Here is a 27,394-nt window from a genome sequence, read left to right as displayed (position 1 = left end):
CAAGGAAAGCGTTTCTGAAGAAGAGAAATTTGTTAACATCGAGTATAGATTTTAGTGTCAGGAAGTCGTTTCTGAAAGTATTTGTATGGAGTGTAGCCATGTATGGAAGTGAAACATGGGCAATAAAAAGTTTGGACAAGAAGAGAATAGAACCTTTCGAAATGTGGTGCTACAGAAGAATGTTGAAGATTAGGTGGGTAGATCACGCAACTAATGAGGAGGTATTGAATAGGATTGGGGAGAAGAGAAGTTTGTGGCACAACTTGACTAGGAGAAGGGATCGGTTGGTAGGACATGTCCTGAGGCATCAAGGGATCACCAATTTAGTATTGGAGGGCAGCGTGGAGGGTAAAAATCGTAGAGGGAGACCAAGAGATGAATACACTAAGCAGATTCAGAAGGATGTAGGTTGCAGTAGGTACTGGGAGATGAAAAAGCTTGCACAGGATAGATTAGCATGGAGCGCTGCAACAAACCAGTCTCAGGACTGAAGACCACAACAACAACAACAACAAGTTCTAGGGGACTGATGACCCCAGCAGAAGTCCCATAGTGCTCAGAGACATTTTTTGTCTGATCCAGGTTTTAATCTAGAGGAAGTTTCTGTTGACATTGGAGGACAAAAGACTGCACAAAACGCGCCAGTTATCGTCTTAACTCTCTTACACATGTACAGATATCCGAACACACACGGGACTTTGTTATTAGGTCTGGAAGTATTGTCCAAGAAACAAGTAAAACTAGATCAAATTCTGTAATTCCATCCTGTGTTAGCGGTGGGTTTCTCTTAGTCTTAAGGATAATTCCGAAATTTGAAATCCCCTCCAAATGTTCCCAGCTGGAACTCTTTCTGTGCCGCTATAAGCTCGGCTGGAATTTGACTAAAAAGAATAGACCTTTGGGATGGGGAATAAAACACATGTATTAAAAAACTGCATACATTGCACATGTCGAACAAGTCATAAACTCATCTCTCTTTTGAGAAAATACGCTATACCATAATATTTTGGATTAGTATATTTTATCTTAGAAATATATAAAACATAGCACATATTGTTCAGTTAAAATTTCCGGGGTGAGAGGCCGTGGTCGATGTATAAAACTGCTTCCTGACGTTTCGTCTTCAGCTTCGGGAGACATTGCCACCCAGGCTTCAATGGCTGTAGCATTTATAGAGCATCTGGGACAACCGAAAAATCGGCCGCAGTAGAGCATGTCTTTCGAGAAGAGAACCACGAAATGAAATTCAGAGAGACGAGCGTTTTAGCAAGGACATCGCATCATAATTTTAATAGAGAAGAAGGAGGTTTGAAGTAAGATAAAATATGGATGTTGACTTCGCGCCAAAAGAATGAGAACCGATTATTTTTACTCGCAAATGGCGATGCCAGCCAGAGATTGCACACAGGCGACTCACGTGTCGTACGTTTGTGCCCTCTATGCGCTCTATAAACGTGATAGGCCTTCTAGCCTTAGTGGCAGTATCTGTTTTACCTCAGAAGATGACTGCTGTAGCTGGAGACGAAATCTTAACAAGCAGATTTATGCGTCTACCACGGCAAACAGCGCGGAAGTTTTAATTGAAGACGTCGGACCCAAAATTCTACATTGCACGAAGAGCTCATATCCTCCGGTTCTGATCATGATTTTCATGTGGTGTCCTTGACTATGAGGCAGATGCCGAAGCTGGTACGTCCCTCACAGAACGCTTAACTAGGAACTCTTTACTGAAGTTCCAGCTTCCTGGGAGTTGCCTGAAATGAACTGATCTGTTCAATGGACTGGATCTCAAACAGCCCCATCTGCCCTTTGAGGTAGACATTTTTTTTTAAAAGTCTACTTGCATTAAAAGTGGCGCAAGATATTATTGTGGAACAAACACGATTTTTTGTTACTGAAACCGTGGCAAGCATTTCTGTAGTTCATCTGACTAAGATAGCTTGGGTGGATGCTTCTTGAGATTACATCTGTTACGAGGGAGCAGAAGATATGAGAATCTCCTTCACTAAGATAAAAGCATTTGAGTTTTGAACGCAGGGTTAGTTGCCTGATAGGTCAAATGTAAATTAATTTTTGAGAGTTGCATTGAACTCGACATACCAGAGAGTCAGTCATGGATCTTAACAGAGTGGTAGCTTAGTTGTATGATGTGGACTGGAGATGATTGGTTGGCTGATAGGGGGTTAAGGGACTAAACAGGAAGATCATCAGTCTCTCGTTCCAGGGATAGCTCATCCAGAGTTAGTGAAGCCCATGAAGGTAGTGTTTTGATGATTAAACTATGTAGGAGCAGTAATGCGAAGGTATTGAAGACCATACCGATGACAGAACTGTGAAAGAATTTAAGGAGAAGTATATGGATTGGGGCAGTAAGTAAGTCAGAGCAGATGAAGGGTCTCCCAGGGTTCATCCACTGGCTCCACCATGTATCCAACCCCTGCCAGCCCGATGTAGGACAAAGACAGTTACATGGCAGAGAATATCTTTTAGCTGGAAAAATCAGAGCAGGCTAAAAATGTATTGGACATTGCTTGGATCATCAATAACAAAAACAAGAGGAGAGAAATATGAAAGGCAGGAGCACTCCCGGATCTAAGACATTTCCGAACGGGGGCAGAAACATTATAGTGGTGCCTGACATCCTCCCCCAACCCCCACGCCTGGAGCGTTCGAGATAGGATGCCAAAAATATAAAAAAAAACGATTTTTTAAAAATATCTTAATTTTGCAGCGCACATATTTCTGAAGTGCTTGATATGTAAAACACATATGTTCGAGGTAATGTAGGACGTTATTTGGTTTTAAGTGTGCTCAAGCACAGTACCACACGTCTTCACACAGCGTTCTTCTACTGCACGTCACTGTATTTCGCAGTGTGACATTCAGACAGATATACTTTGTAAATTGTAATGGAAGACATCGAGGCTATATTCAGAACAGTGCAAATTAAAGTGTCCTGTTGTTCCTCTCCTGCTATCAGTCGGCAATCGGCAGGTTTGAGATCCTACAGCCTAGAAAGAAAAAAAAGAACCTTAGAATTAATGCTGGGTGGGGTTATTTGTGACAGGGAGAATAAGAAACTTTTCAAAAAATTTGCACTCTTTATTGCCTGTTTACTAATAACTTTCTCTTTTGTGTGACATTACATTAAATATAGAAACATCAAACCAGTAAAGACAAGAGACAATCAAGACAATACACATTTCTTCAATCATTAGGTCCCAGCATTTTTCCCCTCTACTCTTGATACAGCTTTACAAGGCGTGCATTCCTTTCTGCGAAAGAATCTGTTACCTCGTCCAAGTTCGTCAAACGTTTTGCTACATGAAAACTCAAAGTGTCGTTGTCTAATACTGAAAAAGTTGTTAGCACGAATAGTACCCAAGACTGATATAGTTTCTCGATTTGGTTACGTCTATTTCGTCACTGTCTGCTAGATAAAACGAAACAGCTCTTTCTACTATTGCAAGAATTGTAACATACGCCAAAAAGCAAGACTGTTTCGGAACAAATGGTCATTTTTATGTACCTCATTTTCATAAATAACACGACAGAATATAGTTCACGAAGTACCAATTGAAACTTACTATTATGTATAAAGGAATGTAAGGCGAAAGGTTAGGGCCCATATAACATCATGTGTCATTTCCTGCTACTACCTTATTGACATAAATGCCTCTGAAACAGGTAGGCCTTAGGCAATCACAGTTTCAGTTAATTACAACACAGATTGAGTAAGATATGAGATCTCAATAATAAGGCAATAAAAACAGGCAGGCCTTGATTAATAAGTATTCCAACTAACCCAAATTACAAATAGCTCTTAATTTTATTAAAAGGCAACAGGCAGGCCTTCAATAATAACAGCCTTAGTTACGTAAAATAACCAAATGGAAAAGAGGCAGGTCTTCTTTAGAAACAGCTTCAGTTAAGTAAAATTACCAAATACCAACAGGCAGGCCTTCACTAATAAGAGGTTCAGTTAAATAAAAAAACAGAAAATAGGCAGGCCTCCAATGATAATAACTTTAGTTAAGCAAAATTACCAAATGCAAAGAGGCAGGCCTTCAACAATAAAAGCTTCATTTATGTAAAATTACCAAATAGCAAACAGGAAGACCTTCAATAATAACACCTTCAGTTACGTAAAATTACCAATTCCAACAGGCAGGCCTTCAATAATAACAGCTTCAGTTAAGTAAAATTAGCAAATACCAACAGGCGGTATTTCTTTAATAACATCTTCAGTTAAGTAAGACTACCAAATAGACAACAGTCAGCCGTTCATGAATATCTGCTTCGGTTAAGTAGTCAAGAGTTTGAATTGCCCCCTCACAAGGGGTGGACCAAAAAGCTTATACCCAAGGGAGTGGCCGAGCGGTTCTATGCGCTACAGTTTGGAACCGCGTGACCGCTACGGTCGCAGGTTCGAATCCTGCCTCGGGCATGGATGTGTGTGTTGTCCTTAGATTAGTTAGGTTTAAGTAGTTCGAAGTTCTAGGGGACTGATCACCTCAGATATAAAGTCCCATAGTGCTCAGAGCCATTTGAACCATTTTTTTATACGCAAGGGCTCAAGACTACCAAATAGGAAGGCCAAGAAAGTGTACAACGAGAGGACTGCTCTTCCTTTCGTTGGGTACAGACTGGTAAAAGAAATATTAACACAGCAAGGTTAATTACGTGAAAGCAACAATAACTAACCAAACGGTGTACCTGAATCACTGCAAGATGTCGCCTCTACAACGACGGCAAAACGCCTGAAAGAAAACCGGGCTGCCAAACCCAATTAAACAGCGTCAGCAATTGCAAATTTTGAGACGCAAGCATCCTCTAAGCAAATATAATTAACAGAGCGATGACGTCTGCAATGCCCGAAGGTATCTCAGAACCGGCACATGGCCGTATTACAAAAGAAAGGTACTAATCTGGCGTTAGAAGACTTTTGGTAGGGAGGTCGGTTAAAACCCAACCATCTAGGTACTGCGTGACGACAAAGAATTTGGATGGCTATATGGCTATTCTTGGCATGGAGAGCCAGAAAAAAGGGGGCTTCCACTGGGATATTAGCTACTGTCTGTGAGCCTTCACGACTGCAATGAGTGGATGGCTCGTTAAATCAAATAAAGTTATGGGTTATCTTGGAATGACTTATGTGAGAACGACATAAAAGAGTAGATTCCTTTCAAGAGAAACGGAAGGAAGAGCTCCATGAAGCAATAATCTCCATTAGAGTGCGGAATAGCCAACCAGATGTCACCTCATTTCTGATGAGCAGTAATGTGCTTTGCTCACACAAATCTGCATGTGGGTCTAGCAAAGCGAATGGGATATGAGTAATCGCTCTTATAGGTAAATGGTCCTCCATTCCTTGGGATACCCATATGACTTGGAACACAGAGAAAGACAACCAAGCAGTTATTAAGACTAAGCTCATCGAGATGGTCATAAATATCAGAGATCACAGTGTGGTAAAAGTAACAACGGCCAGTAGCCTAAATTGAGCTACTACGTATTAAAACACAGTAAACGGAGGCCTAATAAAATGGAGGACTCTGTTAATGGCTATCAGCTCCACTGTGTCAAGACTGAATATAATGGACGCTGAAAGGCCATAGGTATGACTGAGACTTTAGGACCTTGAAATATATCGGTCCTACCTCATCGTTTGGGTACCAACCAATTGTGGGGAGGGGAGTGGGGTTGCATGAGAAAACACAGGAGCACATTAGAAGATGTGGAGATTCTGATAGAAGGCTGTGAGGCATATTCGAACTGGTAATTCCATCTGAATGTGAGTTTCAGGAGGTTGACGCTCCTCTTGTGCAAAAAGTATGGGATACGTTGGATGATGAGGGAATTGTGGAGGGCAAATGTATAGGGGACAAAGAGTTGGTACCATCAAAATTGAAGAGATAAGATCCCCACTACGACAAGGAGACTGTCTAGAGGACTAGTCTAGAAGGCGCCAGTGGCCAGACGAACTCAACAATGATAGACTGGGTCTAACAATTTCAAAGCCGAAGGTGTCCTTGATCCATAAACCTGGCAACTGTAATGCGGTCTGGATGAGTCAAGAGCCCAGTAAATATGGAGAAGAGTAGCATGTTCTGCACTGCAATAGGTGTGGGTGAAGAAGTAGAAAGTGTTAAGCTTCTGGATACAACCAGTCTTTATAAGACGGATATGGGACAGACAAGTCAGTTTTATCAAAAAGGAGGTCTAAAAAACGGGTGTGTGCAACAACTTCCGAGAGTTCGGTTCTGAGCAGGCTTCAGGGGCAGGATGGACCCTAGTGCAACGACAGAAATTGATAAGCCACGTTTAGCAGTCGAGAATTGGAGACCATGTGAAACGGTCTATGCAGAGTCCCATTAAATGCCACTTTGGAGCTGACGTTCAGCTGAGGCTGGGATATGTACCAAATGCAAAAGTAGTCCACATACACTGCAGACGTGAACAAATTCCAGACAGAGGTCACTAGCTGATTGATGGCGATGAGGAATAGTGCGACACTCAGGATGGAGCCCAGTGAGAGCTGTTCTCTTGGATCCATGAAGAGCTGTATGAAGTATCAACTTGAACCCAGAACAGCTGGTGAAATAAAAGTTGACGAGCAAATATCGGCAAGGACCCTTCAAAGCCCCAGGCATGGCGGTTAAATAACATGTGGTGGTGACAAGCGGTGTTAATTGGCTATTTTTTTCTTTTTTTTTTTTGGGTGTCATCAGTCTTCTGGCTGGTTTTATGCGGCCCAATTCCTCTCCTGTGTCAACCTCTTCATCTCAAAGTGGCATGTGCAACGTAAGTCCTCAGTTATCTGCAGGATGTATTCCACTTTCTGTCTTCCTCTACAGTTTTTGCCCTCTACTGCTCCCTTTAGTATCATGGAAGCCTTTCCCTGACGTCTTATCAGGTCCTATCATCCTGTCCCTCATCCTTTCCTCTCCAGTTCTGCGCAGAACCACCTCATTCCTTACCTTATCACTCCAACTAATTTTTAACATTTCATCGGTAGCACCACATCTCAAATGTTTCTATTCCCTCTCTTTCCGGTTTTCCCACAGTCCAGGTTTCGCTACCATTTTATCAATGCTGTGCTCCAAAGGTACATTCTCAGAAATTTCTTCCTCAAGTTAATGCCTATGTTTGATACTAATAGACTTCTGCTGGCCAGGAATTCCCTTTTCGCCAGTGCTAGATTGCTTTTGATGTCCTCCTTACTCCGTCAGTCATTGTTAATTTATCTGCATTGGCAGCAGAACTCCTCAACATCATGTACTTCTTCATCATCCATCCGGGTGTAGAGTTTCTCGCTGGTCTCATTTCTGCTATTTCTCATTAGTTACATTTTTTTCTGATTTACTCTCAATCCCTATTCTGTACTCATTATACTATTCATTTCATTCAGCAGATCACGTAATTCTCCTTCTCCTTCACTCAGGATAGCAATGTTAGCGAATCGTATCTGTGATAGCCTTTCACCTTGAATTTTAATTCCGCTCCTCATTATTTTCATCATTGCTTCTTCGATGTACAGACTGAACAGTATGGGCGAAAGACTACATCCCTGTCAAACACCCGTTTTTACCCGAACACCTTGTTCTTGATCGTCCACTCTTATTATTCCGTCTTGGCTATTGTGCATATTGTATATTGCCGGTCTCTCCCTATAGCTTACCCCTATCTTTTACAGAATTTCGAACATCTTGCATCGTTTTACATTGTCGATTGCTTTTTCCAGGTCGACAAATTCTATGAACGTCTTTTGATTTTTCTTTAGTCTTGCTTCCATTATTAAACCGCAACGTCAGAACTGCCTATCTGGTGCCTTTACCTTTCCTAAAGCCAAACTGATCGTCATCTAAAAAATTCTCAATTTTCTTATGGCTTATGTAGATAAAAAGCTACAGTGAAGTGAAGGGCCGGATCGCGGTTTTCAACGCACCAGATGGTTGGTTATGTATCATCGCTCCCAGAAGCTACACTGATGGGTCGAGAGCCCAGCGTAATGTATGGGCAACCATCGTTTCTAGTTGTTTGCAGATCATGTTGGCGCGGCTAGTCAGTCGGTAGCTTTCGAGATATGATGGGTTATTGCCTGACTTGGGACGACCATACTATCTCGTCATTCGAACCAAATACTGTCGAAGATCCCGTAGAAGATGTTTGTTCGTCTGATTGTGAACTGAATGAGCCAAGAGCCTGAAACAGTTCCCAGTCAGCGAAAATTTCATTGTATGATTCAGTTCGGTGTCGTTTCTGCAGTGGAAAGGCAGCTGGATAAGAAGGGACGCTGATGCTTTCGCAAAGTTGGTCAGACGTTGTTCACCAAGAACTGATGTATCAGTACAAAGACCGCCCCCAGAACAAGATCCACAACAGTTGTTGGTCGTTGGCAGCCCAGAAGACTATGGAGCCTCGTCCACACCTGGAATGAAAAGGCGTTCGTTTGCAGGGAATAGACACAATGCTCCCACCATTTCTTCATGCTATGTTTAATTAGATAGCGAGCCTTACAATGAAATCACTTAAAAATCATATCGTTAGTCTGCAAAGGATGTCGCTTGAAATGTTGTAGGGCTCTTCACCAACATTAAACAGCTACTGCAGTGCCATTGGTTCACCATGACATTAGCCAGCGGTGTAGATGACCAGCGGAAACGGCAATAGCAGTTCAAGCAGCGTGGATGATAGCGTTGGACACATCTTGCACAACTTGATCGATGGAATCTGACAGAGAAAGAAGGGTGGTAACAGACTGTTTAAGGTGTTCTTCCTCAGTCGGTATTCTCTACAGAAAGATTTGGAAAATGAAGATCAAACTCAGAAGAGGAGCACAAATTACTTTAGCCGAATAATGGTGAATGAAAGAACATTCCAAGAGAGGAAGGCAGAACCTAAAGAATAGCTGGGTCAACATAAATGGTTGCCTCCAAGAGAAAGAGAGCAAGAGAAGCATAGATAATCAGAGATGACAGATAGCATTACAGGACAGGAAGAAGGTGCTGCAGAAGCTTGAGACCCTGTGCTCGCCACGAAGGAGTGGATATGATTTTGACCCTTCCGATTTTTTAGATTGAGGGCTCTACTTTAGTGTGCTTGTTCCGCGGTAACCATGTGACGCGTCTTAGGGCTCGTAGAAAACTGGAGTAGTTGTTGAGGAACTGACTTAGTTAAGTTTGTACAAGTGTGAATAAATTACATTGGTGCCATCAGAACGTAAGTGAGCTTTCATTACTTAACTCTGAACAGTTTTCAGTATCACTTCGACTCTCTTCTTTTCTTATATTCCAGGAATAATTCGGGAGGCAAGGTGAGAGTGTTAGTGGTGGACAGTTTTCAATTCAGACAGAAGCAGGCATCAAGCCAGTGAAGTAAGAGACTTGTAACTCGTCTCGCAGATGAAAGTGAGTCTTGCAGATTTTATTAAAACAGTTTCACGAGTATTCGAACAACGAAAGAAGATTCGAGTCTGCTGCAAGTTATACATGCCTTCTCGAAAGCGAGACTGTGGAAAATCACTGTATTATTAGAGTCAGACACTAGTAAGGTAAATTAAATGTTCAAAAATGTCAAATGTGTGTGAAATCTTATGGGACTTAACTGCTAAGGTCAGCAGTCCCTAAGCTTACACACTACTTAATCTAAATTATCCTAAGGACAAACACACACACCCATACCCGAGGGAGGACTCGTACCCCCGCCATACCGCGCGGGGTAAATTAAATACAAAGCTTACTGCTCACCGATCTGGAAGCGCATAGCAGAGAGCACATTCTTTATACACTATAAATTTAATGTTTATTCATGACTGTAAAATGAGATGATGACTGTTTAAAAAAATGGTTCAAATGGATCTGAGCACTACGCGACTTAACTTCTGAGGTCATCAGTCGCCTGGAACTTAGAACTAATTAAACCTAATTACCTAATGACATCACACACATCCATGCCCGAGGCAGGATTCGAACCTGCGACCGTAGCGGTCGCTCGGCTCCAGACTATAGCGCCTAGAACCGCACAGCCACTCCGGCCGGCTGATGACCGTTTACAAACAAAATATTTTCTTGAGATCAACGATGCTAGTAGAACATAGTTTCTTCATCTGCGTTTACAACCACATATACTATGTGTTGTTATCGGTGAATTATTTTAGGAAATTATTTTAAATGTGCTTGTTATTACAAAACGAAGTAGTGAGCTTCAGACCCTCAAGATGATCCACTGTTTGTGTGCCACAGTGCGATTTGTACTTAATTTACTCTTAAATATACCGCTGAGATTAGAGAGCACTTTTTGCTTTTTTAATACGAAAAAATAAATAGATTTTTGTAAAATGATTGTCATCTTCCTTAGAGCTTTTGTCAATTCATATTTTTCACTCTCCTGTAGGAGTAGAAACGTAAGAAAATTCGCGAGGCTCTCTGTGGTTTATGAAGCCACGTGTCAGTTCAGTCTGGATCGGAACGTTCCCGCTTGATTAGAGTTTCTGTGTGGCTGGTACGTAAGTTGCAACGGCTGCTTGCTGCACGGACAGTGTCCTATCTCTCACTAATCCTGAGGCTGTCTCTTGTATTCATTATTCAACCAATTTGGGCACGCACTCTGTAGCCCATATGTGTGTGTTATTCGCATGTCATAAAATGTGGATAGTGCTGAAAAAATATTTACGATTCTCAGGGGTATAAAGCTATGTTTCTCTATGTTTAGACCATTCAGCAAACATCGGACGAGATTGAAATAATGTTAATATTTATTGAATACTCGTGCTCCATGTTTATCTAACACTACTGAAGATAATAACGTTATTTGCGAAGCTGCGGCAGCATCTTTCTGTGGCCATATCGAAAGTGCGTTCTCAGTCTGATAATGACTCCCGACTGGGACAATCAGCTGTGTGCCTTGAATTGTTCTCTTAAATCCTCATTTACAGGCCTTAGTCACATCTCTTCTTTAGCGGGCATCGAGGGAGTACAGAACTAGAAGAAAAGGAGGACATATCGAATTGAGCTAATTAATTCGATTGATCAGTTTTGGGTTAAAGGTGTGAAGTCCACGAGGGGGATATATACGATTACTCACCGATCTTTCGAATCTGATAGAAACTGACATTGTATCTCAGGTCAACTCAGGAACTCTCTTTTGTACTGTGCACTTATCACTTGAGTTGTCTGGAAACTTCTCACTGACCACTACAACGTTTCAGTTAATCATTAATTCTCACTTACCAGACCGCACAAGTTATCGAAAACCTTAGAAAGCGAGATGAGTTGAATTAATGAGACTCAAATCAAGGTCGATTTCTGGATGGTACGTACATGCATAAGCAAATAAATTAGGGAGATAAAACTTCACGACTGTATACTATTAAACGCTGGAGAAGTATACAAACAAATCGTGATGTATGATTAGCATCGTATCGCTCCAATTGGAGAAAAGGATGCAAAGTGTCATGTCCTTCTCTAACGGGAGCATAGGAAGTTATGGTAGAGCTACGGTGGTACAAAGTTAAAGAAAAAAATAGGTTCTATGTACCGTTCACAGTTCCTCTCCGCAGCTGTGGATGGAAAAATAGAACCATCCCGCCGGAGGTTCGAGTCCTCCCTCGCGCATGTGTGTGTGTGTGTGTGTGTGTGTGTGTTTGTGTGTGTGTGTGTGTGTGTGTGCGTGTGTGTGTGTGGTTTTTTTTTTCTTAGCATAAGTTGGTTTAATTAGTATGTAAGACTAGGGACCGATGACCTCAGCAGTTTGGTCCCTTAGAAATTCACACACATTTGAACATTTTAAAAATAGAATTCTGCTACTTTCCAGTGGAAAACAAAGTACATATACTTACTATCAGAAACGAAGGGCACAGCTCCAAAGTGTTCTCCCAATACGTCCCAGCCCTTGACGCCACCTAGAACAACATAACAACAACGTCAACAATTGCCCTTTGCGTCATCATGCGCATGCAGTGGCGCTCGCTCTGCGAGCTCGGTCTTGCTGTAAGACCACTGCATGACGTCACACTTCATGACTTCATTCGTCGAATACCAGCGTTGCGCTTTGCAGAAGAGAACTGATCGTGACTAGTCGCATCACGTTTCGTTCATCAGTCCAGGAAACATGCAGTGCTTCTACAGTAAGCATATACAGACGTATTCTGCACTCGAATAGTACAATACAGTTGTTAAATTTAGCAATTTGCGATGAATTTTATCTCTCAATAGCAACTACGTGTTAGCTGTATCCTCATTTCCACACAATAAGGCCGCTTTGCTTTGCGATTAACTCACGTACTACACTGAAAGCGATGTTTATTGTGATAGTGTGGGCGACTCACTTTGTGCATTTGCTAAATTTTAGTCTTCGATTATGGACGCGAAGACCTAGAACGGCTCAGTCATTTGTCCTTACGAGAAAGTCTACTCGAAGCGGTGCAGCACTTCTTTCCTCAGTGCAGGGTGTAGCTAAATTTCCTTCACTAACGTTGAGGACTTGTATTGTGTAGCAGGATGATTAAGCTTTCCGTAGGAACTCATATTTGGAAACGTACCGTTTTCCCGTTGCACGCAAAATACCACAACACACGTTCTTATATCCCAAATTTCTGGCGCCGCTGACAAGGTTATTACAACATCCTTCACCGATGACTTGATGCCCCATGCTCACCACAGGTTTATTTACACGCCATTCAACTGAGTTTGCGATCTGCCCATGGAGGTTTTTACCTGCTGTTGTACTTGTGATGTTTGTTCCTACTGTACAGTAGTAATCACTCACTGCAGTACAGAATGCAAGCGGTGCCAACATTTCATTTTTAGTGTGTTGCTGGTGACCATGGTGAACTACACGTTTGTGGAATACCGACATTATGGTATAGAACGGAGAATCTCGGTGCATTGGGAGAGTTGCTCGTCAGTTGTGTACGGAGCGTTTTCCACACCGCCAGACACATTCTCACTGCCTCTTTACTACGAAATACCAGCAGGCCTCGGAGACGGGTATGTTCTCCACCAGTAGAGCTGACTGGCCGATTGCTGTGCATCATAGCGGTACCGCACAACCGAATTTGAGGAGGTTGTACTCAATGCAGTTGAAGGGAATGCGACGACGAGTACCAGAAACATAGCAAGTAGACTGAATGTGGAACGACCAACTGTCCGCCGTGTTCTGGATGGCAGCAACTATACCAGTAACAACCCCCTCTCCCCTCTGAAAGGTATTGGCAATGCAGCTACAGGATTTTTTCGTCAGGAGCCAATTTCTCTAGGTGGTTCTTGCACCGTTGTGTAGACGAGCCCATTGTGCTATGGCCAGTTGTTTTCACGGATGGAGCCAAGTTCACCAGGAAATGTGTTCTCGATTCCTACAATAGTCCTGTGCAAGCTGATAAAACCCGCATGCCGCACGCCCCATGGGTTTCAGGACGACATTGTCTGAACATCTGGGCAGGGATCCTGGATGGATGTGTGGCTGCGCCGTACCTTCTTCCTCCACATCAGAAGGTGCCATGAATTTGCGATTCCTTGATGGGATACTGCATGGGCTCTTGGAAAATGTGGCACTGCAAGTAAGTCGAAACATGTGGTTCCAACAGAACAGCACACCACCTCAATTTCATGTGCTGGCCCTGATCGTCTGAGCAACAGTGGATAGGTCGTGATGACACTATTGCTTGGTTTGCACATCCTTCCGATTTGAATCCACTATATCAAAACAGTTGAGTCACATGAAATACTTTATTTATAAGAGCCCTGTGACATCCGAGGTAGACCTACTAGTGCTTATTATTACGGCGGCAGAGAATAGTGGACGAGGAATTGGTGATCTTGCGTGCTGGAACATGATACGGAAGTATCAGCGATGACGGCGGTGATCACCACATCGAGGCCTACTAGTAAGTGGACCGAGACGACAAGCTGCAGTAGTCAGAGAACAACGTATATTGCACTATTTTGCGTGTGGTGGCAAACGGTACTTCCCTGGACATGAGAACTTACGCTAAACTTAACCGTCTTGATCCCCACTACAAGTCCTCAAAGTCTGTAAAGGAAATTTGGTTACACCTTGTGCACAAGCAGTCAGAATTACGTATTTGGTGCATGAGGACTGCAGTTGGAGTGAAACGGATACATTGAAGCAGATTTGGGAAGTAACTACTCTATAATATTACAGTATCAAACAAGGCACTTCGTCCAGTGTGAGAGTTACATGTATGGCTTATCGAAAGTAATTGGTCTATTTGTCGAGAAATACGTTACAATTAATTTTTGAGTTGTCAGTCTTCTGACTGATTTGATGCGGGGGAGAAAAGAGGAAGAGAATGAAATCTGTGTCGACTCATAGCATACTTTTCTAGACGAAAGAAAAGGGCACCGTGCTTATCGTTTCCTTTCGGCAAACGGATCACTAAGAAAAACCTTCAAGAGACACAGAGTGGAAGAGAAATTTACCGTAATACATTGAAACAAAGACAATAATAAGGAACCTTTCGCTACCTTCCTCACTTCCCCTTGCTTGCCATATACTGCCAATGAAAATTTGGATTTCTGTGCTTCCACATAAGCAGGCGTTAACAACATCGACTACAGAGCAGGGGAGGCGAATGATTTGTTAGACGCATGGAATATTATTAACATATTCGTTGACCACGAAATGGTCTTTGCTCATCCTTTCTGCTGCCTTGCAACTGCAGATTCCATCTGTACGAGGTGGTCAATAAACAATGTGGCATATTTTTTCTCGGCCAATTTCGGTTGAGAAAAATGCGAAATTTGTTGTGGGACATGGTGGTATATTCCCGCTTCAGCCGCTATGGTTTCATGAGTTCCGATAGGTGGTGGCGCTATGTGTAGCCTCTAAGACGGCGTCTGTAACGAAGGCGTGTCCCGAGCAGAGAACAGTCATTGAGTTTCTTGTGTCGGGAAACCAGAGCATCACAGATATTCAAAGGCGCTTGCAGAATGTCTACAGAGACCTGGCAGTGAACAAAGGCACAGTGAGTCGTTGAGGTGGCGCAAACCTGTCCGATCTCCTGCACGCCGACAAGCTGCACACAGTTGTGACTCCTACAGTGCTGGAACACGCGGTCAGTCTCATTCGATGTGATCTACGTATCACAATCAAACAGCTCGCTGCACGACTGGACGTCTTCGTTGGCAGTGGTGACACACTCGTTCCCCTCACAGTGCGACGATCAACTCGAAATGTATTGCGCTACCCTCAGGAAATTCAAAATAGACTTGAGCAATAAGTTGTCACAAAAATACAAACGAACTTCTCCATGGGAACGCAAGGCCGCAAACAATTCTGCACACCTGAGACTTCAAATGGTTCAAATGGCTCTGAGCACTATGGGACTTAAAATCTGAGGTCTGAGTGCCCTAGACTTAGAACTACTTACACATAACTAACCTAAGAACATCACACACATCCATGCCAGAAGCAGGATTCGAAACTGCAACCGTAGCACCTGAGACTTCATTGGGCTATTCTTCCTCATCCACTTTACAGCCCACATCTCGCACGTTCCGACTTACATCTGTTTGGCAAATGAAGGAGGCTCTCGAAGGAAAGCAGTATGTGGATGATGGGGAGCTTACAGCTGCAGCAAGATGTTATCTCTGACGTCGACCAGTAGAGCGGCAGCATGCGGGCATTACGGCCTTCCTAGTTAGGTGGTGTAATGCCGCCGCATTCAACGTAGATTACATTGAAAAATAGGGTTTTGCAGCCAGAAAAGTGAGAAATATGTGGTGTACTGGAATCCCGAATAAAAACAAAATTGCTTTACGAAATAACGTGTTGCATTACTTATTGAACGTACCTCGTATATACAGTGCGGCAACTTCGATGCGTGTTTGCAACTCTCGTCTCGATAAATATAAACTGAATGGCCAAAAGTCACGGAGAGGTTTGTCCGACTTGGAGATGTGCCGTCAGTTAGGCTCTAACGTTGCGAATACATGCTGCGTATGGCTTCAGTGTAGACACGACGGTTGGTCAGTCCGTTACAGGTACTGTGTAGTGAACGTGGCGGTATTTCGCGAGTTGGGTGGTAGAGGGTGCAAGACGGATGTGTCGCAGCACACTGAATATTGCACAAGAATTCGGGATTCCAATATCAACGGCGTCTAGGGCGTGTCTTGAACATCGCAGAGACAGTGTTTACACACGCGAAAACTGGCGCAACGTCACGTCGCCTGGGTGTAGTGTTCGGCAGACTGCCGCCGACTTGAATGTAAGGCGTCAAGGAACCGTCTCCACCAGAATTGTACGGAGATAAATATAACGTATAGCTTCAGCAACGGAATCACCGATTCACGTCCCAATTTCTTCCCATGACTTTAGGCCGGACTGGGATTCGAGCCACGATCTCCTACTTACTAAGCAGACGCACTGACCACTACACCCGCCAGACCCAAAGTCTCAACTTATACCACACACTACTGGTATTGTGTCCCTGCTCATTAGCCACGTTACTCGCAGCATCTCGCCGATTCTTACGCGAATTCGAGCTTGGTGCGCATTTGCACTGATGACGCCCGAAAGAACAGGCACCATAAGCATAATTCAGGCGATGGAGTGCAATGATCCCTTCAGTGCAGATGCAGATGCACGAACTCTTGCGATAATTTGCGAGATGCCGCGAGTAATGAAACTAAAGAACAGGTACACTATGTATAAGTTGAGAATTTGGGTCTGAGGAGAGGTTCAAAATGGCTCTAAGCACTATGGGACTTAATATCTGAGGTCGTCAGTCCCATAGACTTAGAACTACTTAAATCTAACTAACCTAAGGACATCACACGCTTCCATGCCCAAGGCAGGATTCTAACCTACGACAGTAGCAGCAGCGCGGTTCCGGACTGAAGCGCCTAGAACCGCTCGGCCACAGCGGCCTTAAGCGAGGCATGCTAGGGTAGCCCAGGGGTTGTGGTGACCACTGTGTAAGGGTGACGTAGTGGTCAGCGCAGTTGCCTAGTAAACAGGACACCCAGTCCGACACAAACTTTCAACATGTTTCATTGATACGATACGTATAAATACGTATAAATCAATGCCCACTGGCAAATAATGTCTTTAATTCCCTTATGTTTTGATTTCTAATGGCTGCAGGATGAAAATTGTCTCTGTTCTTTCGGACATTCTGTATCTATTCTATTATATTTGGGACCATTTTGAATGCATCACGCAAAATGTACACCTCGTCACTCAAAATTAACCTGTAGCTTCGCGTCTGTTTGAAGCGTAAAGTCTTCGTGGAAGATGATTTCTTCAGCCATATTCAAACTGTTATGTGGTGCAGTAGACACTAGTATGTAACCCAGAGATTCACATACCAGGAAAGCTGCAAACTATGCATCAGTGACGGCTTTAATCAGTAGCAGTCCATTGTGAATTTTTCCCAATGAGTCAACTTCTCGAAATTTGTCTTCACATGTTTAAAAAAAATAATGGTTTTTTCACAGTAATAATATCCCCAACAATTCGAGTGTTGGATAAATTGTTTCGCTCCCAGATCTCTGGATTGTTCCTCTTTCCATGGGGTAGCCACATTAGAAAAAGCAGTGAGGTTACAACTACCAGTGAAATTTGTATATCTGTCTGACGACACGGCTAAACAAAATGCTCATTATTTTGATGTAATTAAATAAGTTTCATGAACGAAAGGTCCATCCCGATACCACGTACTCCAGTTAAGGGCTCTCCCCCAGACACCTCTCAGCCGCAGCTTAGGCCATCTAGCACGACGGCTGTGGCCTAAGTCCTATTGCCCCAGGAAAATGAGTGTCTACTTTTTGTGTAGGATCAGAAAAATCGTCCAATGAGCTGACGCAAAACGAAGAGTCTGATAAAATTGTCCTGCAGGAGGAGGGACACAGGCTACTAGAGGCATTTTTAATGGGGCTTCCAATCGATTTGTCGAGGAGAGTATGAATGGAAAATAAAAAGGATTTCTCTGCTATCATTAAAGTTGTTACACAGCTAGAGGAGGTGGATATAGTGACTCGAGTGTAGGGTAAGTGGAGCGTTTTCTCCTCAGAGGTAAAACGCTATGGGTTTGGACGTACAGGCTGCATTCAGAAACGTGAAAATGACGATGTTGGAAGGTCATGGGACACTGGGCACGAGACTCTGTAAACAGAAATGAAAGTGAACAGCACAATAATAAGCGCTTATTAGGCGCTAACGAGAATTCTCAAGTGCCGGATGGCATTCCCAATACAAACATGTGGTGCAAAAGTGTTTGCCGGAGCGGATTTCTGCTTGGTGGCCAAGGTAAATGGAACAGGATATATATTTTTAGTGAACGCACGGATTCATGTGTCGGTAACTAGTCTGGAACTCCTGGGAAGCCGGCCGCTGGTGGCCGAGCGGTTCTGGCGCTACAGTCTGGAACCGCGCGACCGCTACGGTCGCAGGTTCGAATCCTGCCTCGGGCATGGATGTGTGTGTTGTCCTTAGGTTAGTTAGGTTTAAGTAGTTCTAAGTTCTAGGGGACTTATGACCCCAGCAGTTGAGCCCCATAGTGCTCAGAGCCATTTGAACCATTTTTGAACTCCTGGGAAGGAAGAGGCTGAAGTCCTCACAGTATACGTTACGTGGAATAAAGGACAGTGATGTGTCGTCATTAGACTCAGGAATGCTCTATCTTCAGGAATATATATAGTATTACTCCGTGTCAGTGAGAGGTACTGCGCAATCCTAGTGCTAGATTTTGTTAATAAAGATCATGCTAAAATTGATCTTTCGCAGTATACTAACGAAGACAGCGGCATGTTTCTCCAAGTGAGAAGGACCTCTGAAAATGATGCACTGGCGTAAGGTTCGCCGATCATGAACGTGGCATCAAATAAACAATGTACACGTTCATTAAAGCTAGATTTGCATGATAAAGTACCAAGAGATACGTGAAAATTACTCTGGGGAAATGTGGGTACTGACCTACGAAACAACGTGTTGTGTGTTATACAGCCAGCCGGAATGGCCGAGCGGTCCTAGGCGCAACAGTGTGGAACCGCACGACCGCTACGGTCGCAGGTTCGAATCCTGCCTCGGGCATGGATGTGTGTGATGTCCTTAGGTTGGTTAGGTTTAAGTAGTTCTAAGTTCTAGGGGACTGATGACCTCAGAAGTTAAGTCCCGTAGCGCTCCGAGCCATTTGAACCAAGCCATTTGTGTTATACAGGGCCGTTGAATCACAATGGCGAGTTGCATATTTCACACTGTTTTGTGCTTCGGAAAGTAATGTCATTCATGCAGGCAATACATAGAGATTACATGTTTCTAGTGAGTGTAGCAAATTTTGGTTCTGATGAAGTAGATCTACCAAAGGGTTCTGTGGTTGCAAATATGTACCTCCTTGATGAGGATGATTTGCTACACTCACACCATCAATGTATCTGTATTTAAAAGGGAAAGCCAAATAAGATATGTAAACATTGCAAATGATTCGCAGATTTTTTGAATCCTAGGGGACCATTAAGAGCCACACCTGTCTCAGCATAAAATACTGGTTGATAATAACTCCCCAGCTTACAGGAAGCTGGAAGAAAAACACACACACTTTGAAACTGTAATGGAAGAATTCATCACTTAGTAGCATTATCGAGGAAGTGATAATCCATGGGAAGCAACCACTGCCATTGGTCCAAAGAAGTCACTGGATGAAGTGAAGAAATATAGATCTTGTTGTGATTCTCGATACCTAAATGCAAGAACAATCACGAATGTGTATCCTTTACCAAAGACAACAGATATTTTGGGCAGCCATGGTCAATGAAAAAATTTCTTGAAGAGAGACTTGAAGTGATTTTAGTCAGCCTAGGTCAATGTCAATATTTCTCCAAGATAGCCTTGAAGAGTTAATATCAACAGTTGGCAGTGCATCCAGAAGACAACCTGAAAACTGTATCTACCATTCCTTGGGTCACTAGCAGTATCGATGGATGCGGTATGGCCTCCAACACCAGCCACATTCCATAGGCTCTTGGATGGAGCGCTAAGGGAATTAAAACCGCAGCAGTGTATGGTCTATTTTTATGTGTTATTGTATTTTCTAAGAATGTAGAGAAGCATGTGCAACAACTGAAGGAAGTGTTTAAGAGGTTATATTCAAGACATTTAACATTAAGTATTGAAAAATGTTACTTTACATGTACAAAGGTGAACTAAACAGGTCTTGTGATCAGCCAAAATGGTATGAAGACTGATCTAGGGTTGAAATGTGTTGTCTGAGATTACCTGCTGCCACAAACAACCAAATTACTTTCACTAATTTTAGTAGTGTGTAATTCTTATCGAAAACTCGCTGAAATTGCTAGCACATTAACTCATTTGTTGAAAAAAGCTATGATATTGCAGTAGTCAAATGACTGTCAGACTACATTTGAGAAATTGAAAGAGCTGTTAACAACAGATCTAATATTTATATGAAGATGGTATCAGTTCTTTCGGGCATGTCCAAAAGAACAGATACCATCTTCATATATAAATAGTTAGGGCTCACCTGCCATTTGACCATCTTCTTCTGTGTGGATGCACAAAGAGTGCCCGAACTCTTACGGGAATCAACAGTAAAGCCGCAAGTAATGAGTATAATGGGCAGGGGCACTATGAAAATAGTGTGGAACTATAAGTTGCGGATGTCGGTAATGTGCCAGAGATAAGTCACTGCAGTTGCACTATCCTCTGTGTCCTCGGCGGCTCAGATGGATAGGGCGTTTGCCATGTGAGCAGGAGATCCCGTGTTCGAGTCCTGGTCGGGGCACACATTTCCAACTGTCCCCATTGACTTATATCAACGCCTGTATTCGGCAAGGGGTATTCATTTCATTGTAATTTCAAGTCTGATATCACCTAATTACAAAAATAATTTATCCTTTTCTGTGGTGGAGGCAATCATGTTGAAACGTCCCCTTAGAACAACTTATACACGACTGTGCTGATAAACCTCTTACACTATTTGCTTTTCAAACAGTTGAGCAAAACTGAACATACTCAAACATTCACTAAAGTGACACACAATATTTTTAGCACAACGCAATCTGACTTTCAATAATCCCTACAAAACAATGGCCCTGACTAACTTTAACCTATACCTTTCACAAATCACTTACCTCACAAAAATCTTCGTTACTGGAACTACTGCAATACAGCGAGCGCCACTACTGCCAGCTAAATAAAAGATTCAAACTACTGAAGGCACGGCGTCAAACAATGGCGTAGACAGTCAAACAGGTAGTGAACAGGGAAGCATTATCGATCGATCGGTCGGCAACAGCTCGCCTCAGGAATCCGAAATGATAGGACACAATTTTGCAAATACTGTAGATTCAGGTTTTGCGTCCTCACCGTTTTCTCAAATAAGTCAAGACACATTCTCAGCTTGTCAAAATGTGAATGTTGCCGGTGCAAATGCACTGCCGAAAAGAGTAGAGGAACAGATTCCAGACACTAATGCATTGTTATTACAACTAATGCAACAAATGGAACAAAATCAGAGACAAACACAGCAACAGTTAGACACAATGGGACAAAATCTTCAAAAGTTAGACACAATGGAACAAAATCAGAGACAAACACAGCAAAAGCTGCAAAAGTTAGACACAATGGAACAAAATCAGAGACAAACACAGCAAAAGCTTCAAAAGTTAGACACCACACTTGAACAAACACGTGAAGATTTAACTACTGAGTTACATAACATCGAATCGAAATGTCAAAAGGTCTGTAATGACGTAAAAACACAAATTTGTGAACATTTTCAACCTATTTTTTCGCGGCATGAAAATGCATTACAGAATCACGAAGCAGCCATAAAAGAACTGCAAACTATTGTTCATGAAAATCATGAGACCTTGCAAGCTAAAATGGACTCAGTTGCATCTACCGATTCGGTTACGCAACTTGCAAAAACTCAGGAAAACTTAAATGACACAGTAGAAAGACACATGGAGGAAATTAGTTCATTATCAGAGAAAGTAGCCGAACTTTCGGATCAGGTCACTAACTTATTTACAAAGGTAGATGATGATCTGAATGACACAAGACCCGTAGCCTTAACTGACACAGAAGAGTATGAACAAATAAGAAAATTCAAACAAAAGCAGAATCAAATTAATACGCAATACAAAAGAGAAATGCGGGAAGTACAAGATCAGCTGACACAGGTTATACAAGAATTACGTATTTCAGAGGACACTCGCGCCCCAATAAGGGAAGAGGGACATAGAAATGCGGAACAGCCACAAAATAATAACACAGAGACAATCAGAGAAACAGACAACATGGGAACCAAAATAATTATTATCAAGGGAGACAGAATAACTTTAGACGCAACGGTCCAGCGCGCAGTTACGATTCAGGGAGAAATTCTCCACCACATGACCGACAAGAAAGAAACTATCGAATCTACCGACATGACGACAGACGATATGATCGTAACGACAGACCTGAATTGCATCAGAACTGGCGAAATTTAAACAGAGCAGAGAACTCTCGTCACGATGAATTTGTAGAAGTTAGGTCTCCAAATCCCAATAACGACGCGCGCCAACAAAGAGAAAATAGGCAATGACTCACTCCACTGGCAGCCACAATACGTACTTATTAAACTGACGACGCAGCTGCCGTAGCTAGTAATTACGTAAAAATGGAAGACATTAGGGACATCTTACTCCAAGAACACGACGTAAAACATAACAACAATGCATATCCTGTGATTCACATTACTGTAAATGACGTAAAATTTACGGCAGTACTTGACTCTGGCAGTCCCATTTCAGTAATTAGTGAAACAGCTTTTAGCAAATGCAACAAATCGAACGATTGCCCCACACTTCCGTTACGTAAGATTAAATTACAAGGTGCAATCTTTGGAAAAAGTGTAGATGTACGCCAACAAACCAATTTAGAATTCTTTTGCCAAAGCCACAGCTTCTCTATGAACTTTCTTATTGTTCCATTATTGTCGACGGAAATTATACTGGGAGTAGACTTTTTGAATGAATACAAAGCAATTTTAAGCTTTCACGATGCTGAAATAAGTTTAGAGAAAGAGGGTAGGTCAATAGCTTTGAAATTTGAAGACTGGCTCTCAAACCATGATGAGGAAATTAATCGGCTTTACCTTCTGTTAGATAACAGTTTGGAATTTTCTACGGAACTAGACACTAACAATCACTCTGCAAGTACTGACAGGGATGACATCGACGGCATATTTGAAATTAATGAGTTAATTCAGAATAAAATTCAAACAATTGAGAATTGTAATGACACTGATAGGCAGGACCTTTTTGAGATTTTACAAGCACATTCCACAGTTTTTACTCACAAAACAGGAACAATCAAGGAATTTCAATACCAATTTCGTGTTCGTGAGCATACTAAATTTTGTGTTAGACCATACGTAATTCCGGCGCATTATAGGGACCGTGTTAGAACAGAAATACAATCTATGCTTGACGAGGGCATTATTGAGCCTGCAGTAAGCTCATACAACAATCCGTTACATGTTGTTGAGAAGAAAAATGGATCGATCAGACTTGTCTTAGATTCGAGACAAATCAATACTATCATCATTCCTGAAACAGACAGGCCGCAGACGATGGAAGAACTTCTTCAAAATTTTAATGGTGTAAAAGTGTTGTCTTCCATTGATCTCAGATCCAGCTTTTATCAGATCGAACTTCATCCAGAATGCAGAAAATACACAGCTTTCCTTTGTTTCGGCGTTTGTTATCAGTTTCGGAAACTTCCTTTTGGTTTGAACATTTCTTCGGCAGCATTCATTCGTGGGTTAAATTCCACATTACCTGAGTTCTTAAAACGTCACATCACCTTATATGTGGACGATATTCTAATAGCAGAAGCTTCATGGGAACAACACAACCGCATCCTCAACAGTTTGTTACGTATTTTTGCAGAATCTGGAATTACAGTTAACTTGGAAAAGTCTGAATTCGGTAGGACAAAGGTGAAGTTTTTGGGACATATAATTTCTTCTGAAGGCATTCAGCCGTAGTTTTCAGTCCGTAGTTTTCTAGGTCTCGTAAATTTTTACCGTCGTTTTCTGGATATGCAAATTCTTGTTACACCAAAACTTTGTTCTCTCACTGGAAAAAATACTATTTGGAACTGGGACGAACAAGCACAGTTGGAGGTGAGCCGCCAGCAGTGGTGGATGTGGGGAGAGAGATGGCGGAGTTTTGAAAAATGTCATGAACTGCTGTATATATTATGAATATTGAGGTAAATACAGTGTTTGTTCTCTATTAATATCTTTCATTTGCTAACTATCCCTATCAGTAGTTAGTGCCTTCAGTAGTTTGAATCTTTTATTTAGCTGGCAGTAGTGGCGCTCGCTGTATTGCAGTAGTTCCAGTAACGAAGATTTTTGTGAGGTAAGTGATTTGTGAAAGGTATAGGTTAAAGTTAGTCAGGGCCATTGTTTTGTAGGGATTATTGAAAGTCAGATTGCGTTGTGCTAAAAATATTGTGTGTCACTTTAGTGAATGTTTGAGTATGTTCAGTTTTGCTCAGCTGTTTGAAAAGCAAATAGTGTAAGAGGTTTATCAGCACAGTCGTGTATAAGTTGTTCTAAGGGGACGTTTCAATGTGACTGATTATATGATAGCGGAACAAACACTGGTAGCAGTTACTTCTGTAAAATATCTGGGAGTATGCGTGCGGAACGATTTGAAGTGGAATGATCATATAAAATTAATTGTTGGTAAGGCGGGTACCAGGTTGAGATTCATTGGGAGAGTCCTTAGAAAATGTAGTCCATCAACAAAGGAGGTGGCTTACAAAACCCTCGTTCGACCTATACTTGAGTATTGCTCATCAGTGTGGGATCCGTACCAGATCGGGTTGACGGAGGAGATAGAGAAGATCCAAAGAAGAGCGGCGCGTTTCGTCACAGGGTTATTTGGTAACCGTGATAGCATTACGGAGATGTTTAACAAACTCAAGTGGCAGACTCTGCAAGAGAGGCGCTCTGCATCGCGGTGTAGATTGCTCGCCAGATTTCGAGAGGGTGCGTTTCTGGATGAGGTATCGAATATATTGCTTCCCCCTACTTATACCTCCCGAGGAGATCACGAATGTAAAATTAGAGAGATTAGAGCGCGCACAGAGGCTTTCAGACAGTCGTTCTTCCCGCGAACAATACGCGACTGGAACAGGAAAGGGAGATAATGACAGTGGCACGTTAAGTGCCCTCCGCCACACACCGTTGGGTATAAATGTAGATGTAGATGTAGTTTTAAGTCAGGATATAGAGAGCAAGAAACACCAAATAGTGTACGGGCTAAGACAGTTGAATAAAGCAGAATGGAATTACTCAACCATGGAGAAAGAGGTGAAGTGTGATATATGGTATTACATATATTACATATATTGTAGGAAGATCAGTTACTATTGACATGGTGTCAAAATGTTTACTAGGACTGGAAGATTCTTTGAGTAGGTTAACCCATCAGGCGTTAAAGTTCAGTGGATTCGAATATGAGACAGTACGTGAACACCGCAAGAAACATAGCATTGCCGATGGCTAGAGCAGTAAATATTAGGGTCATGCGAGTGCTTGGCAGAAGCCTTGCTCCCTGTCAAGAAACACAGACTGCTGACAATGACTGCCATTTATTTCGGACACAGTCGCAGTTTGCAGTACACGAGGGGCTCATTTATAGGATGATGAAGTACGCAACATGTGTTGTTCTCTGCCTCGTGATGACTGGGTGTTGTGTGATGTCCTTAGGTTAGTTAGGTTTAAGTAGTTCCAAGTTCTAGGGGACTGATGACCATAGATGTTAAGTCCCATAGTGCTAAAAAAAAACATGTGTTGTGGTATCTACAACTTTACAGGATGAACTGATGAGGGAAATGCATGACCATGTATCAGCAAGTCACAGAGGCAAAAGAACAACTGATTGTCAAATAGCTGAGCAGTACTGATGAAGGACAAGGAGGTAAGACGTCAACCAGAATGTGAGGAACTGTATGCCGTGCATACAACATGCTGATCTCAGTCATCAATGAGTCTGCTGCAAAGATTATGGAGGCATTCAAGCCATTTGAAGTGGTGGGAATGGTCATTTTGTTTCCATTCAGTTTAGCATTGGTGGGTAGCTCTACATGCTAAACATCACAGAACACTTTACACATTATGTCACGATGGTTGCAATCCAGACTCACAAGCGAGTACAGTGGCACATGCCATGGTAAACAGCTGGTAATTAAAGTCTGGCATTTGCAGCACTATAGTTACAAATCAGATTACTAACATTATGTCCAATGTTGTTATGCAGCTATGCTATCTGTTGCGGATCTGGAAGCTCAGATCTAGCTCAGAGAAGAACGAAATGCATCCATTGTACGCTTGGCAAGATTTTAAGTTATTATCTAAACAGCTGTCGCAATAAATGGGACATTTACTCATTTTACATCACAGCTACATATTATTGTAATGTCCATATAAGTGTTGGATTTTCGCCATTTGAGGTGGTATATGGTAGAAAGAAACCATCACATCTTGAAGAGATTAAACCCAAATCGGGGAAAACTGGGAAATTATGTTAATATCTTAACGTAGTTGTTATGCTTCTTTATGTTAATGATAATGGTGCAAATTCCATTCCCTCAGGTTGCGTTACCCTCATGGAAGTTCAGAAGTCGTAAACCATCAGCAAATTTGTACAAGTGAAAACACAGGAAGTGTTGTCAATCTCCAAGGACAAATGTTAGTCTGTAGTGATGTTAGTAGATGAGCTACATTTGTGGCAGAGAGAAATAGAGGGGATTACTATATGTCCGACTAGGTTGGTTCAAATGTTCAAATGTGTGTGAAATCTTAACTGCTAAGGTCATCAGTCCCTAAGCTTACACACTACTCAACCTAAATTATCCTAAGGACAAACACACACACACCCATGCCCGAGGGAGAACTCGAACCTCCGCCGGGACCAGCCGCACAGTCTATGTAGGTTGGTTCAGACTGACACACGAGCCTGTGAAATTCTGTTATTCTTAGGTAAGGGGAAAGCAGCAGGACGTCAGAGGGAAGTGTTAGAAGGCAGGTATGCATTGGATTTACTCTATCTTTACTATAGAGATTGTTATAGTAAACTGCTACAAATGCGGAAGGCCCAAAGCAATGATGAGATTCGAATGAAGATCTAGTGGGATGTTAATTGATCGTATGACTTATAACAAAGCTTGTCCAACGTTATTTATTCCTGCTACTGTCACTGTAACAGCCATAACGAATCTGACACGGCCTTTGTGTATTTGCTGGATAAGCTACTAGGTATGCTACCAACCAAGAAGCTAACTAGTTTAAACCACACCATAAACCTAGAAGTCATTCACTTATTGAATGAGTTTATCGCCTCACTAGACG

At 42.3% G+C, this 27,394-nt stretch overlaps 1 protein-coding gene across 1 annotated transcript in view; it reads right to left on the bottom strand.

Annotated features, from left to right (window-relative positions):
- Positions 1 to 27,394, bottom strand: part of LOC126174769 (uncharacterized PE-PGRS family protein PE_PGRS54-like) — a 44,360-nt gene that overhangs the window by 6,580 nt on the left and 10,386 nt on the right. The window contains exon 2 of the mRNA XM_049921110.1: positions 11,840 to 11,902. Coding sequence (XP_049777067.1) covers positions 11,840 to 11,902 — 63 coding nt within the window. The remainder of the gene's footprint in view (positions 1 to 11,839; positions 11,903 to 27,394) is intronic.

The sequence above is a fragment of the Schistocerca cancellata genome, chromosome 1 (genome assembly GCF_023864275.1).
Source record: "Schistocerca cancellata isolate TAMUIC-IGC-003103 chromosome 1, iqSchCanc2.1, whole genome shotgun sequence".
Classification (NCBI taxonomy): Eukaryota; Metazoa; Arthropoda; class Insecta; order Orthoptera; family Acrididae; genus Schistocerca; species Schistocerca cancellata.
The sequence above is the reverse complement of the archived record's forward strand: the minus strand, read 5'-3'. Positions and strand labels throughout refer to the sequence as shown.